The sequence below is a fragment of the Talpa occidentalis genome, unplaced genomic scaffold (assembly GCF_014898055.3).
Source record: "Talpa occidentalis isolate TD23 unplaced genomic scaffold, MPIMG_talOcc4v2.1 talOcc4.3, whole genome shotgun sequence".
NCBI classification, from domain to species: domain Eukaryota; kingdom Metazoa; phylum Chordata; class Mammalia; order Eulipotyphla; family Talpidae; genus Talpa; species Talpa occidentalis.
The window spans coordinates 135,170,276-135,186,174 of NW_023603184.1; the positions used below are offsets into that span (position 1 = coordinate 135,170,276).

General features: G+C 38.7%; 1 protein-coding gene across 2 annotated transcripts in view; it reads left to right on the forward strand.

Moving 5' to 3' along the window:
* The window catches only part of XRCC5 (X-ray repair cross complementing 5), an 87,700-nt gene that overhangs the window by 44,135 nt on the left and 27,666 nt on the right, over nt 1-15,899 (forward strand). For both annotated transcript variants that reach the window (XM_037524007.2, XM_037524006.2), the window contains exons 15-16: nt 3,313-3,406; nt 4,845-4,914. In XM_037524007.2, coding sequence (XP_037379904.1) covers nt 3,313-3,406; nt 4,845-4,914 — 164 coding nt within the window. The remainder of the gene's footprint in view (nt 1-3,312; nt 3,407-4,844; nt 4,915-15,899) is intronic.

Consider the following 15,899-nt stretch of genomic DNA (forward strand, 5'->3'; position numbering starts at 1 on the left):
ATGAAAGGGGGGAGAGAGAGGGGGAGAGAGAGAGAGAGAGAAAAGAGAGAAAGGATCCTTTTGATAAAAAACTAAACCCTTTCCCCAGGAAAATGTCCCCACATGCGTATAGCTTCAGAGGTTTCACAAGTTCTTTGATTTCATCCTTGGACCTTGATTAACAACTTTTGCTTTAATGGCTTTCCATTATGTTCAGTTTAAGACTGAATTCTGTTACACGAATGAGAAGCCCCAAATAAGCAGAAAGGGAAGTTTGTATCCATAATCCACCTACCTAGGGAGCCACTTTCTCCTCACCATTTCTATGGCTATAATTTAGGTACTTTCTACCTTTACCTCTCTATACTTCCAACTAATACTTCATGCCCCAGCCGCTCTAATACAAGCTCTTGCTGTCCTCTTCAATGGATCTGCTGCTTACAACAATACTTTAATTGCTTGTTTATATATCTGTCTTCTTTATTTCACTGAACTTCTTGAAGATGTTGATGGTGCATTAAATTTTTGTACATCTAGAGTTTAGAGCCTACTTTAATGGCCAACGCGTAGTATTTGGTAAATGTTTGGCTAAATAAATGAGCTACAGAGTTTATACATATTTATGAAAGGAAAGGAGAAAAATGAACAAATTACCCTGGTCCCATCATCTAAATGCAGCAGTTGTTAACATTTGTATGTCTACCGTGGTCTCGCATGGATAATTTCTACCTTCCAGGCCACAGCTCCTTCACAGATCATTTGGAGATGAGCCATTGCCCCCTCCCACTTCACCCTGACATGATATATGTAAAATTCCTAATAATGCTGTTAAGTGATTCAACCTAGAGAATACTAGTGACCTTAAAATTTCACTACCTTTGTCTTATTTCTGGGCGTATTTGTACCTGCCCAGTTCTGGAAAATTGTATATATGTACATGCAGTTGTATGTATGTCTCCTTCTCTTCCTTAGAATCTTATTTTGAAAGGTTTAAGAAATTCTACTTGTCATTCAATCTTGAATTCCCACAGAACTGAACATAGTGCTTTGTATAAAGGTGTAAATGCTTCTTAGTTGGGTTGGACTAAGAGGTGTAGCTATGCTATATATCAAAGATACAGAAACATCTATGTGTGTGAATGGGTATCATGTGTTTTCAGTTTGTTAATGTTGAAGGTCCTAGAAGTGGTAATATCTTACTAGTGATGAGCACCCAAATACTGATGATAAGTACCATTCTCTACTGAAGGAACCAGCCCCCTTAGAGAAATGGCTGGTTCCAGAACTTGGCAGGATAAGCTCAACATGAGGCCGAAATCTGTTGTTCCAGAAAGTGATGAGTCCGTACCACATCTGGGATATGTGAGCAGCAAAATAACTACTGTCATGAATCAGTTATAACCTGTTGAATAAAATGGGATCCATAGGCACATCTAATATAAATAAATAAATAAAAGGCAAGAAAGAAATGAAGTCTCTTCCTTGCAGAAGAACACCAACAAATCAGTGTAGGAGTGACACCTGGCAGCACGCAGGAGGTGGTCACTGAGGCTCGTGGGCAGAGGTTTGGTGGGGTTTTCCTCATAAATTCTACCACTGATCTCACACCAAGGAGAAAATAGTGAATTTAGAAGGAGAAACAGCAGACAACTACTTATACTAGTAACTGAAGTTAACCTCACCAGCATGGGGCAGGCCAGCTCAAGCACCATCCCTGAGTCTTAGTACACGAGGATGTGGAGACTTTTATTTTTGGAAGAGTTTTGATGCTTTTCATCATAGTATTTCCTGAGGTGCAAAATGAAGCCAAGAGAGGATAGTAATTTATTAGGCTCTAAATTCTAGATAAACAAAAGTTAATCTACAAGCAATAACTTCAAGAAGGTGTTAAGATTCCAAGACTCATCAGTGGCAAAGCTGGGACTAGAATCCAGGGCTTTTGTCTCCAAATCTTCAGCTAGTCCCATGGTGTCTATCTTTTAGGAATAACTTGCAAAGGTTAACCGAAATGACTGGGACTTTTTTTAAATGGACTCAAATTCTGAGGGCATTCTAACTTCCTCGGGTTTGTGCATTTTTCCTCTGTTTTGCCATTAAGACTTTGTGTTTACTTTTTCATTCTACTCAAAGGAAAGCACTCTGGATAACTCACCCCTGTTAATGTTTCCTGGTCCCCATTCTTCTGTCTTCTACTTATTTCTTTACTTCTTAGAGGGAGGAAGGCAAGTGGTGAGAAAGATAATAACCAAGTAATAAAACTTTTAATTCATGTTCATGAGGCTCTTGTGATTACTTCAGCTGTAAGACTCATCTTACATCTCATCTGTAAGACTCATCTCATTAAACACCATTGAATAAGCCAGAATATGGCATGTTTTTCTTTGGTTTCTATCTAGGTTAACCTCTTTTTCAAGCCTTGTTGTTTGAAGGTTGCTTTTAACAAAAACATGTCATATTTAGAAATACTGGATCTTAGTTACTAATTTCTGTCCTCATTCAGTCATTTCTTGATAGCTGCTTTTGACAGATTATTTGTCTGGGAGAAGAATCTTCCTATCTTTATGTTCAGTAGCTTAAGGGAGATTCTGGGCAGACCTTTTGGATTTGATTTTCTCTCTAGTGCAATTAACTTGACCTCTTGACTTTAAGTCAGCATGTTTCTTGAGGCAAGATGTTTGACACACTCTCTTGGAGTCATCTCTCCCTTAGCACCCAGATGCCATTGGACTCCATTGCCCCAAACAGAATTAGGTTTATAAAAGAACAAATTAAAAGTTTTCTCTTGGAAGATTTTTTTTAATAGTTTAAGACTTCAGTAAGAACAAGTTCTTGCATATTTAATTAAAGGTTGTCTAGTAAGTTTTGACAGCCGTTAAGTAGCAGCTTATAAAACTCTCACATACATGATGGAGAAGATGGCTTATTAGACAAAAGGCTTCCATGTACATAGAATGCTAATAGCTATCAATTCTGAGACAGAAATCAGCAAATAATTTTGAAGGGTAAATGGGTTTCTTACTGAAATGCTAAGTTTCCATTACCAGTGCTTGCAGTTCATCTTTTGAGAGGGCTATGTGATGCGACTGCTAATTATGATTTCTCCACTGCTGTGAAATTAGGCCAGGACTGCTCCAGCCAGGCTGTTGGGAACTCTAAGACTGGCCAAGGATGGGGGGCAGGGGCGGGGACAGGTTGCTTATAAAGAAGAGCTCTGAGTGCTGCTGTTTATTTTTGCCTCTTGAAAAATAAATTTATACTTTTCACATCAGCAGTTTTGGTTTTTGTATTTTTTGTTTTGTGAAAAGAGGAAAAGCTAATTTATTTCTTTTCCAGCCATGGAGAAGGACCCACCTCTAAAAAATTCAAGACCGAGGAAGGGGGGGCCAACTTTAGTATCTCCAGCCTGGCGGAAGGCCACGTCACCAGCGTAAGCAGAACCTTTGTGGTGTCCTTCCCCTTGTTGGGGAGGCGGGGTTGGGGGTGCTGCATGAGTTTTTGTGAGTCCTTTAACATGTCACTTTCTGGCTCTTTCTATATATAAAATACACAGGGCTGTCCCACACTTCTTCCTTTAAGTAGTTATTGTCAGTGAATCACAACAGAATTATCTATATGATGAATAGCATATAGAGTGCCACGTATTATGGTGTGTGTGGAGCACTTTGTAGAGATATTTTTGTTGGCTACATTTTGTAGTTTTCTGCTGGTCAGAATAATAGGCTACATAAGGCTTGATAATATGAGTGTTAATCTCCAACCTGTAAAATTTAAGAGTATAATTTTCTTTTCTCTTTTCTAATATGCAACTGCAAAACAGGTTTCATAAGTTTAGGATTTCCTCAAGCCAAGTATCTTTTGATACTTGAGATCATTTGTATTTAATGGGAAACTTTGGGGACATGAACATACAGCCTTATTTTAAGTGACTTTTATTTTGAATGAATAGATCTTAAAAATTGTCCTGTACTAGCAAAATAAAGGAATAGTCAACACTTTTTCCCACTCAAAAAGAAATATTCTCAGAAAAACTGAATGTATAAAAAATAATTTAGATGTTATTTCAATGTTTTATTGTAAAGGGAAAAAATCATGACCTGATTGATTCTGAAAGCTTTTCTGACTGCTGTAGAGAGCAAAGTGGAAACTTTAGTACATTTTGTACCAGAGTTTATCAGTCATAATAGAACCTCATGATTTTCTTGCCTGTTAATGCTGAGTGACACTTAGGCCCTATTAAATCTGGGGCCAGGAGATTGAAGACCATAGAGCGCCACATAGTGTGGCAGAGGTTTCGTGTTAGAAATTCTCCCACCTAACTCTCCAGTAAGTCTCCGTGCATGTTTTCCTTTTACTTCAGGAGGTATGTTCAACTTGGGCATGTTTGTGTATTCTATGAAAACTTCAGTGCTAGGGAGTCAGAAGCAGTTTTTCCAAAAAAGAGCAGTTCAGTGAATCAAACATCAGACTGTTATTTCTCATGTCATCTTAGGGGGGCAAATACATTCTTAACTGACCCCATGCTGTAGAATCCTCCCCTTCCTAATTAGTTGGGTGCCAGGATGCCCCATAAAGCCTGTGCTATATGAGTCGTTTACACTTAACTGGTTGGTGACTTGGGTTGTAATACTTCTGACCTCTTGGAAGGAAATGAGCTTGTGTGAAGAGTAGAAACTGAAAGGACAGAAGCAGCTGTTTAGCCACAGAAGTCTGGTACCTTTTAACAGAATCCTGAAAATGAAAACGAAAAGGGCCTTCCCTTTGTCTTTATTTTATAAGCGCACACTTACTAAGCCATCTTGTATTGCCTGGGGTGCTGCCACAAAAAGACGTGGTCTGCTGATTTATTGTCTGCGGGTGTTTTCTAGGTTGGAAGTGTGAATCCTACTGAGAACTTCCGTGTGCTAGTGAGGCAGAAGAATACCAGCTTTGAGGAAGGTGAGTGAAATGCTGTTGGCTCTGCTATTATACAATTAGGCTGGCAGATTAAAGTCTAGAGAGATTATAATTTGAGCTTTTTGTTGTGGTGCCCTGGGTAGCAGTTTCTCTTGGTGAATCTTTGTGATCATCCCTTATTAGTGAGCTCACTGAGGCAATGTATGAGCACAGGAGGGGAAACTCAGCACAGGTCTATCTAGGCCAAGGTAGGACTGATGTATAGGTTTCTCTGTTAAGAAAGCTGTGGGTCAGAACCCTGGAAATTTTAGTACCATTCATTGAAGTTCTTTGGGATCTTGTGAGTTTGGAATAAAAACATGTGCAATATCTTTCTGTTTTCAGACAAATAACTCTTGTTCTCAGGCCTAAGGATTTGAGCCCCTCTACAATACCTGTCATAACCTACATGCCCTTTAGGAGTCATTTGCCCTTGTTATTGGCACAAGGTTGCTTTGAATCCCCAATTCCATGGCATAGAGGATAGCCATTACATTTTATATGATGTGAGCAAATTCTCACATCTCTGTGTCTTAAAACACAAAAGAATTCAAATTACAATGATGAAGAAGCTGGTTCTTCTCAGGAAATTCTGTTGAGTTTGTCCTTTGCTGTTCCTGTGAATAGAACACGGCCTGGTAGATTGCTCTGCCTGAGGCTCAGCAGGTCATGGCTGCCTTTGGACAACAGCACAACAGGTGTAGACTTCTGGATGGGATTCTCAGACTCTGAGTAGTAAGCTACTCAAGACCCATCCTCCATACTGCAAATGATTACCTGAACGGTTGTAGGGTTCTAGGCATTTAGACATCATTATTTCCTCTAAAAGGCCAAGAAGTTGAAAGAGAAAGTTCTGTGCCCACATTAACATAAACACATGAAGAAGGCAGCTTATAGACAGTCCTCACTCTCGGTAGCATTAATGTCACAGATACTGTCTGCACAATCCTGTAGGATTACAACTGTCAGCTGTCTCTCTTTAAAGGGTAAATGAACAAGAATTTGAAGACAATCAAATGAATGAACATCCGTCCCAGACCTAATGTTCATCCCTGGAAGCTGTTTTAATATTAACCCAAACCCAAATGGAATTCTAGGTTATATCTGATAAGAAAAATTTGAGAATATAGTCCATTTCAGAGAGATCAACTCTCGGAGCAGCAGCAAGATCTTGCTGGGATCTTATCTCTCCCAGAGATCTCTGCTTAGAGTGTATTTTCTCCAGTACATTTACTTTTAAAATTTGCCAAAGCATGATCAATGATAGTTAATTTGTAAGACTGCTTTATTCTCAGGTAGAGCTCAGTCTTTCATCTGTTGTTAGAAACTGAAATATGGGTGTAATTTTTTCTGTCTAGCTCAATCGTAGTGTAGTCGCCCTGAGAGTATTGTAATCCTATCCCTTGACATCAGCAATCTGTATTAGGCAGTGACACATTTATTATCTTCTAGTTTCAGTATGAATGAGCTTCCCTGACCTGAGCTTATTGGCATAATAGAGATAACTAACTCTATGAACCTCAGGAAATGTGTTCTGTCTGACTGCTGATGCTTCTGAAAGCTGTCTTTGATTATCTCTCTGGTTGCTTTATTTTTCTGGTCCCTTTCTCCCTCCCTCCCTACCCACTTCACCACTCTGTCACTACATTTTACAGTAAAAAGATTCTTGGCCATGGCTATATATCTAATAATTATCTTTTAATTGTGAAAGTAGGGTTGCTTCCTCCCCCACACACACAGTATTCACAAACACCTCAGCACCATTATCTGTAATGTCTGTTATTTGAGTTGTTAGAAGACTCTGAGTTCATAGTAACTCCTGGAATGGAGGTTGTGAACCCCATCAGCTGTTCAGAACTTCCAGGAAGGTACCCCAAGGATTTCAGACTCCTTGTCCTTTCCCTATTTACTGAGGAAGTATGCCAAAATGCCCCCAAAATAGACAACAGATTTGAGGAGAAGGAAATCCTCCAAACAAGTCTTAAGTGATTGAGGTATGTCTAAACTTAGAGACTCTCATTGAGTATAAGATAGCATGTAAAGTAGCTTGTCACATGTGTTAAAAACAGGTTCTCTGACAACCTTAAAGCCAGAGAAGATGACTCTATGGAAACTAATAGGCTGGGATGTACTGTTTTGTGACTTGAGTTGATTCTCTTCCATGGACCCTGTTTTTGCTGCTTAGATTATGGGTTCTTTTTTAAATTTCTCAGTAGGGACAGGGTCGCAGAGTTGCATTCCACTAGATGGAATTCACATGAGCATGATTGTTTAAAAAAAAAACAAACTTTTCAAATCATCCTCAGCACAACTGGTATGGAATCTTACCTGGGGTTGATGTTTAGCATTGGATTTATTTACAGTGAGAAGTCATGTGCACATACCTGGATTTATGTACAGTGAGAAGTCACGTGCACATACCCATTTAATGAGATGATGATCACTTTATTGTGGCTACTGAGGCATTTCACTTTTACCTCTTTCCTCTCACTGTGTATGGATTACATCTCATCATCAAGTGTTTTTGCCTTTATTCCTCAACTTACCTTATTCTCATTCATCAGACAACATCCTTTCAGCTGTAAAGGGCATGTCTTAAAATTCACTTCCACAAGAACTTCCAGCATTTGGTGGAATGTGGTACAATTAGTAATATTAATTGAAGTCTAGTAACCTCTTTTTTTCAGTTCTGCTTTTGGAAGGCATAGTACTGTCCATTTGCATAGCAGTTAACTTACATAAATTATATGACTTTGTGCCATGAATCAGGCAACTAAGCTATGAATTCTCAAAAGCCAGGATCTAGGAGAAATTTCATGTGTATTTGTGTGTGTTTTCTTAATGGACCCTGATTTATGTAATCTTGGGTATGAATTATATAACCTATCTTAGCTCTTTCCAGATAAAAATGAAAACATCGCCTTTAGCTATTGTTTTGTACAGAGGTGGTAAATTGAAGAAAAATAAGTGTCAGATACCTTAAATGTCTTGAAAGAATGATACTAAATATATACTAGCTAAAATTATAACCTCTTTTGTTCCATAAAAGTTTTACTTTGTTTTTGAGACTTTGACATACTTCTTGTTCCTCTTCCAAAATATCAATGATGAATTTGGTCACAAGAGAGAAACTTGTAGATTGTAGATTATGGATCCTAGTGGTTTAGTCTAGAGTTGTATACTTTATGTATTTTTTATTATATAACCTCACTTGTTCTTCATTGAATTCCTTTTTGACTTGTTTAGTTTTAAATTGTTAAATCCCAGAATCTGCTGATCCAGGCTTATTTAATGCTTCATTTATCATTGATAAGTAAGTTCATTTGAAAACAAAAATCAATTTATTTGGAATTGTAAAGGACACCTGCTAAAAGGTTGTGTTATTATTTGGCATGGTGAATGTATCAGTGACCCACAGAATCTTACTTATCTTTATGTGGGTAGATTGGAACCCAGAGTAGCTAAGGTGACTTTTTCTAGATTATTGCAAATGTGTGGACGACACTGTTGCAAATTTCAGAGGGCCAGTTCTTGGCCTCTTGTGGCTTTAACATCTTCATTGATTGCCTGCATTTCATTAGATGGCAGAACATTACCCTGAAGTTTACATTTTAATATAATAAAACTCACCAACCAAGTAATTAGAATGAAGTCATTGAGATGAAGATGAAAAGAAAAAAAATTAGAAAGACATGACAGAATCCAAAGACCGTCGTACACACATAACCACTTTAAAAGTGTTTTTAGTTTTCAGAAACTCTCCCTAAAAGACTTCTAATTCATTCTTACTCAGCTTCTAAAATCCTTTCAAGTTCCTGTCAATCTGTGGATTAGAATATCTCAAATTGCAGCTTATGGCTCTTGTAAAATGTAGTTGGCTATCCATAAAGAAAGACAACTGGTGCCATAAAAATAAAAGCCTGTTTGCTGTCGTTACATTCCCAGTGAGCACTAAGGTTTCTTCCTGAGAGCGTTAGGAAAGTCTGTATGTAATATACACCAGTGTTCCTATTTTCATCCAGGGTTTCGTTTCTCGTGCTAGGTAGTAACATTGCTTTCCTTAAGCCTGCTGAGTATTTTTCCCTTTTTATGTTAAAAATGAAAAGGATATTTTTCCCTCTGGCTGAAAATGTAGACCTCACTTTCTCTGCATCGGAACAACCAGAAGAGCCCAGGGTTTATTTATTCAAGCCTGCATTTAACACGGTGACCCATCAGCTTGCACTGATGACCCATGCAAGCAACGAACAAGGCGAGTGTTCTCAGTGGCTGCTGATGGAAAGGCAGGGTTAATAAGGGGTGCTTTGGAGAAAGGGTATACAGATATGTCATCCAACTTGCTTGCAGTAAGTGCTTATGAGAGTGATTTGTGAGGCAGAGAGCAGTTGAAGTACTTACTCATGGCAGTTTGGTTCTTTCAATCTCCTATAAATTCTTGGGCTCTTCCTTGCATGGTAGGTTGTTGTCATGCAGGGCATTGCACTTGTTTCTCCTTGAATGGGGCTGTCTCCAAGATTGCTTCTTAAGCCCAGCTGGTTGAGAAAGGAAACTGATTTCAGATTGTGCTGATGTGCAAACTACTTTAATCAATGACTTAAAGTGACTGCTCATGGCAAACAACAGAAGCTCTTAACCAATTAAGATGTTTAGGAAAAGATGGTAGGCTTTTGTTAAAATAGTCACTAATCAGCTAAAATGTGTTAAGAGGAGCCTCAAAACAGCTTGGAACCCCACTTAAATGTAATAAAAAGTGTTTTGGTCCTCCCCTTCCAAATTGCAAGCCCAAGGCAAAAAATATGCTGACACAAAAAGAAGTGGCAAGTGAGTCCTGTACAGTGAGTCCTGCCTTATACCCATCCACATCTACATAAAACTTTAAAAATGGGGTGCTTGTTTCTTTGGCCAGGAATGGGAAGGGAGCTTGGCTGGGAAGTAGAACACAGTTTTCAGCAGGACTGTTTCACAGTTTCAGGAGAGGAGAATATTACCAGCATAGATGTCTTTGGATATAGGAGAAAAAATAAGTTTTATTTTGAGATCTCTTATGGACTATTGAAGAAAAATCTTTAGTAGTTATGATTAAAGGCCCTGCTATGGAAGGAATAATACCCCCCACCCACCCCCACCACACATTCACAAAAGCCTAACCTCCGCTGTGATGATATCTGGAGATGGGGCCTTTGGGAAGTCATTAAGTTTAGATGAAGCCATGAATGCAGAACCCTCATGATGGAACTAGGCCCTTATAAGAGCACACAGGCTATTTTTTAAGGAAAAAAAAAAAAAAAAACAACTTAGATACATGTGGTGCAACATTATATTTGTGTTTGGGAATCCTCTGCTTCCTGGGAGGAATTCATTTTCATTAGTAAACAACAAACTCATTCAGTACATGAGAAGATGGGTAGATTTCAAGAACTTGCTAGAGCATAAAGGTGATTAGTTATGAGTAATGAATGCCATTTTTCTCAAACATGGGTTTATTTTTTCTTGATTCATTATTTGTTTCATACACTGAACAAAAAAATGGAATAACTAAGGTTGGATTATCCCATAATTGTCCCCATTTCTAATTATTCTTTTGATGTACTATAATGAAGTCACTAAGATACACACACTGGAATTTTAAATGGATAAATTGTAGGGAGGGTTTGAATCACTATTCTTCAAATTAGAGGATGGTGAATAAAATTAAGTAATATCTAAGATTCTTTTTCATATTGCCCTTTAAGTATATGAGTAATAAACAGAAAGACAGAAGTAATTGTTGCTGATGCAGAAAGAATAAAGCAAAAAAGTAAAAGGATCAGTGAAATAGAAGTATTTGAGTTGTGTCATTAATAAATCCCAACCCATAAAAATGTCTTTCCATTGAGAACTTGCTAGAGATAGAAACAATTGTTTATTGTCTGCTTATATGACAGTCTCTTATATGTTTTAAGATGATTTAATTGTTCATTAACCTTCTCATTAAAAAAAAATAACTGCATGTTCATTGGAGAAAAATCATAGTAATATAATGGTACATAAAGGTAAAATGGAGAGGTTCTCCCTTCCAAGCCTTCCTTATACCCATATTTGAATCTATATTTTGCTTTCTCTCCTTTTTTTCATTAACTAGGAATAACTCAGTTAATCCCTATACTTGGTGCTCTACATTGTAGACAAGACGCTTGTTTTTCGTAAGCAATTCATTTGATCTTAGAGGAGAAAAAGAACTTACAGCTAGATGGGATGGGGCTGGGCCTCCCCTGGTGGCATTGGTGGTTGAGCGCTGCGCTGTGAGGCTGTCCGCAGCCTCTGCAGCCAGTTCAATCCCGGCCGACTGGCGAGGGTCCCACGTGGTGCAGCAGACCTCTCCTCTCCTGCTCCTCCCCTCATGTATTTCATCAGTCTGTCTGTTCTGTTCCCCACTCTGTCTGTGGTGAATCCTCTCACCCTCCTATGCATCTGGCCTGTACCCCAGTTCTTGTATACATAAAATAATCTTTAAAAAAGAAAAAAAGATGGGATGGGGCTGAGTAATACTTAATAAGTGACAACAGCAAATGAAGTCTCCATGCACATAGTCATGACCATGTTGGAAATAACATCCACACATCCCTGTATACATCTCTTACATAGCCCTTTGCACTTAGTCTGCGTATATTTCTCCTTTCTATAGATCTTCATTTTAACAGTTTCCATTTCTGTCAAGTTAAGGTGAAAGATGGTTATAATGAGTTCTAGATTGTCCACTCCCCTTAGTTGTTGCCATGTGAAATATGCATTTTATGGGTTTAAATGGAGGGAACAAAATAGGTATCTGCATGTCTTTTAGACACAAAGCTTTTAGAAGTGCAAACCAGCAGATGTATGTTGAATGTCTACTATGTGCTAGTCATTGTGGCAAGACACAAACAGTAAACAGATGAGAAGATACATATCAAATGGTGGTTAGCACACTGGTAATAGTTTTCTAGAGCTGCAGTAACAAAGTACCACAAACTTCCTGACTTAAAACATCAGAAGTTTATTCACTCAGTTCCAAAGGCCAGAAGTCCAAAATGAAGGTGTCAGTAGAGTTGGTTCTCTCTACAGAGGGAGACTTGATTCCATGTCCCTCTTCTACTTTTTGGTAACAGCTGATGATCCTTGGTGTTCTTGACTTGTAGTTGGATCACTCCACTCTCTGCCTCCATCCTTACGTGGACTTCTCTCTTTGGGTAAGAGTAAACAGATGAGAAGGTTTACTTCTTTTCCAGGTTTATTTCTTCTCAAAAGGATACCCTTTGTGGTGTTATCCATATTGGATCCACCCTTATGGCCTTATCTTAACTTGACTATATAAGGGCCCTATTTCCAAATAAGGGCTCATTCTGACGTTCTAGAAAGAACATGCATTTAGGGGGAGCACTATTCAATTCATGACAGTATTAGAGAGAAAAATTAGAATAGTGGGCTAGTGAATGCTGGGCGAGATGGACTTGCGATTTTATAGAGAATCATGGAAGTCCTCATTGTTGGGCCATCCTGTAAACAGATAATTCAGGAACATGGAGGAGAGAGCGTGGTGGGTATCTGGGTATCTTTAAGGAGAGCTTTGCAGGTGAGATTGTACATGTTCTTTTGAGATAGGAGTGTGTTTGATTTTGTGTAGGAGCATCTGGGAGGCCTGTGTGACTGGAGAAAAGAAGTAGCAGGTGAGAACAGAAAAGTAGCTAAAGCACTTTCCACATAGGTTCTCAGACCTTTTGCTTTTTTCTGGGAGAAATGGGAAGCCTTTGAATAGTTTTAAATAGATGCTGATCTATTGGCTTATATTTTTAAAAAAACATTCCTATAGCTGTGGTGTTGAGAATGGACAATGTTGACATTAGCAGATGAGTTAGAAAGCTACTCTAGTAATCCAGGTGGAGGAGGTTGTTGAGAAGAGCTCAAAGTCCTGATATGTTTTACAAGTAGAATTGACGGGTTTTGCTGATGGTTTGAAAATAGGATGTGAGAGAAAGAAACAAGTCAGGGGTGACTTCCAAGATTTTTTTTGTCTTGAGCAAGTGGAAGGAATTGGCATTTGCAGAGAAGGCAAAGATATACTAAGTTGGTTATACAAGACTGCAGGTGAAAGGTCTGGGTTGTCAGTGTAAAATCAAGAAGTCACCATGGTGATGGTCTGTAATGGCATGAGAGTGAATGAAATTCTTGAGTCAGATTAGCGTGGGATCTAGGGCATGGGTGGAAGGGGGTGACTTAGATGTACAGATAAAACTAGGCGATAGGATAGAAAGTAGAGTCTAGGGATAGATGCAGGTTCATGGGCGATGTTGGTGTAGGCTGGACCATAAAAAGCAAGTGAGGCAGCAGCCTAAGTAATGGAGTGTCTTAGTGCTGTGGGTGCTAATTGAACTATCTCCGGATATAAGGGGGTTTTGCCTCTTGAGTTTACTGTTGATGAACATTTCTACCTCTTGGTACCCATTTCTAATTCTCTTCTAATTTCTAATCATTTGCTAATCAGATCTGTCTCTTCCTTTCCATCCTAAATTACCACTATCTTAATTCATGTGTTCACTACTTCACCTCTGGACAGTTCCAGCATGCTACAGTAATTATATAGTAATTGCACTTGTTCAGTGCATCTCATATATTTATACAGATTTAGATTCTTATAGCACAGATTTGATCATGGGTCAGCCCTTCTTAATCATTTCCAATGTCCTTGAAATCAGTCCCCCATTCTAGGCTTTCCACAGTCTGGTCCCACCCTGCCATTCATGACCCATCCTCTTAGAGGTCCTGTCTGTGAACCCTGTCCTCCCACCAAACCATATTTCTGCTGATTACCTTGTGACATTGGCTTTTCTCCCCCAGTATGTTTGCTTGTGATATCCCTCCAACAAAGAATGTCCATTCTTTTCTGTCACCCCGAAAATCGTACTGTATAGTAATGCTTGTGATTTAAGAGCCAATATGTCCTGAGATGCCAATGCCCAGAAACAGTTTTATTGTAGTATGATTTATTATCAAAGACATTGCTGCTGGTCTACCATCAATGGGACAAATAACCTCCATTTGTACTACCTCCTGAGTACTACTTGCTAATAGTAATTCTGTTTGTTTCCATAGTTGACTTCAGCAAAGCAGTGCTTGGGAATAATAATAATTTGAATTTTTGATTTAACAAAATTAATTATCCAATTCTTTGGATCAAGTCATAAAATCAGAAAAAGACAGAGGAAGAAAAGTGAGGGACCTGAGACGTATAAACACAGGGCATCATTATTGGTTGATTTTTAGAAAGATTTATCATATACCATAATCAAATTTTTTAAACATTTCTGATAATTGATATTTCTATTTAAGAATGACTCAAATTCTTGAGGCACCGTAAAGCACCCATCATAGTCCACAAAAGCACATTCAGCCAGTGGCCACCTGCTTCTCTCTTTGCTGAGGAGACTGACTCATCACTGTATCTCTTCAACTGATACATGAATTGCAGTTCCATTCAATTACCAACTTTTAATTGGAGCCCATTGCCAGATTGGTCTCCTGTTCTTCAGAGCATTTCCTCTGGCTGCACTGTTACTATGACTACTTGATTCCTTCTGCTTATTTTCCTGCATTACTTTGATGACATCTACTGCAGTCTGCAGCTAGACTATATTGTAAAATTGCTACAGTACAAACCATTGTCATCATGCATCCTGTCTTCCTTCTGTTACCCATATGGAATTAAATTAAGTCTAGAAGGTAAGATTCTTAATTCTTCTGTATCACTTTTATTTAGTAGGTAAGCTTCAAGTTTTAGAATTCTAGGACCTTAGAAAATTATGGAACCCTCTTTCTCTGCCTTCTTTTACCTCCTGCCTCCACCTCTAACATATACTTCCACACATATGGCATGTAGTTACACCAAAGGAATCACTTCCTCATTTGATGAGACGCTCTCCCTTTAGTTTCTTTTTTTAAAAAAGATTTATTTATTCATGCATACAAGAGCTGGGGTACAGGCCAGAGACACGGGGAGTGAGAGGATTAACCAGAGACAGAGTGGGGAACAGAACAGGCAGATGGACCGGAGTATACTGCTGAGGGGAGCAGCGGGCGAGTCTGGAGAGGTCTGCTGTGCCATGTGGGTTGCTCCCTGGCGGGGGATCAAACTGGTGCTGCAGGGACTGCTGACAGCTTCATAGGTTGCATCTTAACCCTTGTGCCACCAGGGAGGCCCCTCCCTTTAGTTTCTTATATTAGCATAATATCCCAATTTTGTACTAACTGCAGTCCTTTAGGGAATTGGGGAAATTAGTTACACTAAAGAGTGAGTGTTCTTTGGTCTTTATTTAAATGCCATAAGCCCTGCAAATAATAATTGATAACCTTCAGGCTTTGTGGAACATGTTCACTTTGGGTCTCTAATGGTTAAATTGAGTATTTTTAATAAAAAATTAAAAGACCATAGAATACCATCTAACCCACCCATTGACCAGGAAACTTAAAATTTTCCAGGTGACTCAGAAGCAGATGGGGTCTCATACCCATTATTTAAGATAAGAAATAGTCATCTAAAATGAAAAAGGCAGTTGCCATCTTCTGTTACATAGTGAGTTTAACAGTCCCTGGGCTAACTGGATGCCATTTTCCCAGTTTCTCATTAGCTTGTACTATCACCTTTTTTTCTTGAGGCAGCTAAGACCAAGAGACCTTCAATATCGTTCTTTCTGTGACTACAAAGTAGGATTCACAGCTCAAATAAAAACAAAAATAAAATGAGAAAGATCTCATAGTCTGCAGGAATGGATTCTGATAATAAAGACTTTGCATTTTCTCTGCTCTTTGTGCCTGGGGTTTTAATTTAACACATCAATGAAAAGGCAGCATTTAAGAAGAGGGGAAAATACCCAGCAGGATTTACTTTTATTAGTGCAATTTGTAAGAAATTACTGCATTTAATGAGAAAATCGTTAAGCATGAAAAAATGGGCTGTGACTGAACTTGTGGAGCTTAAA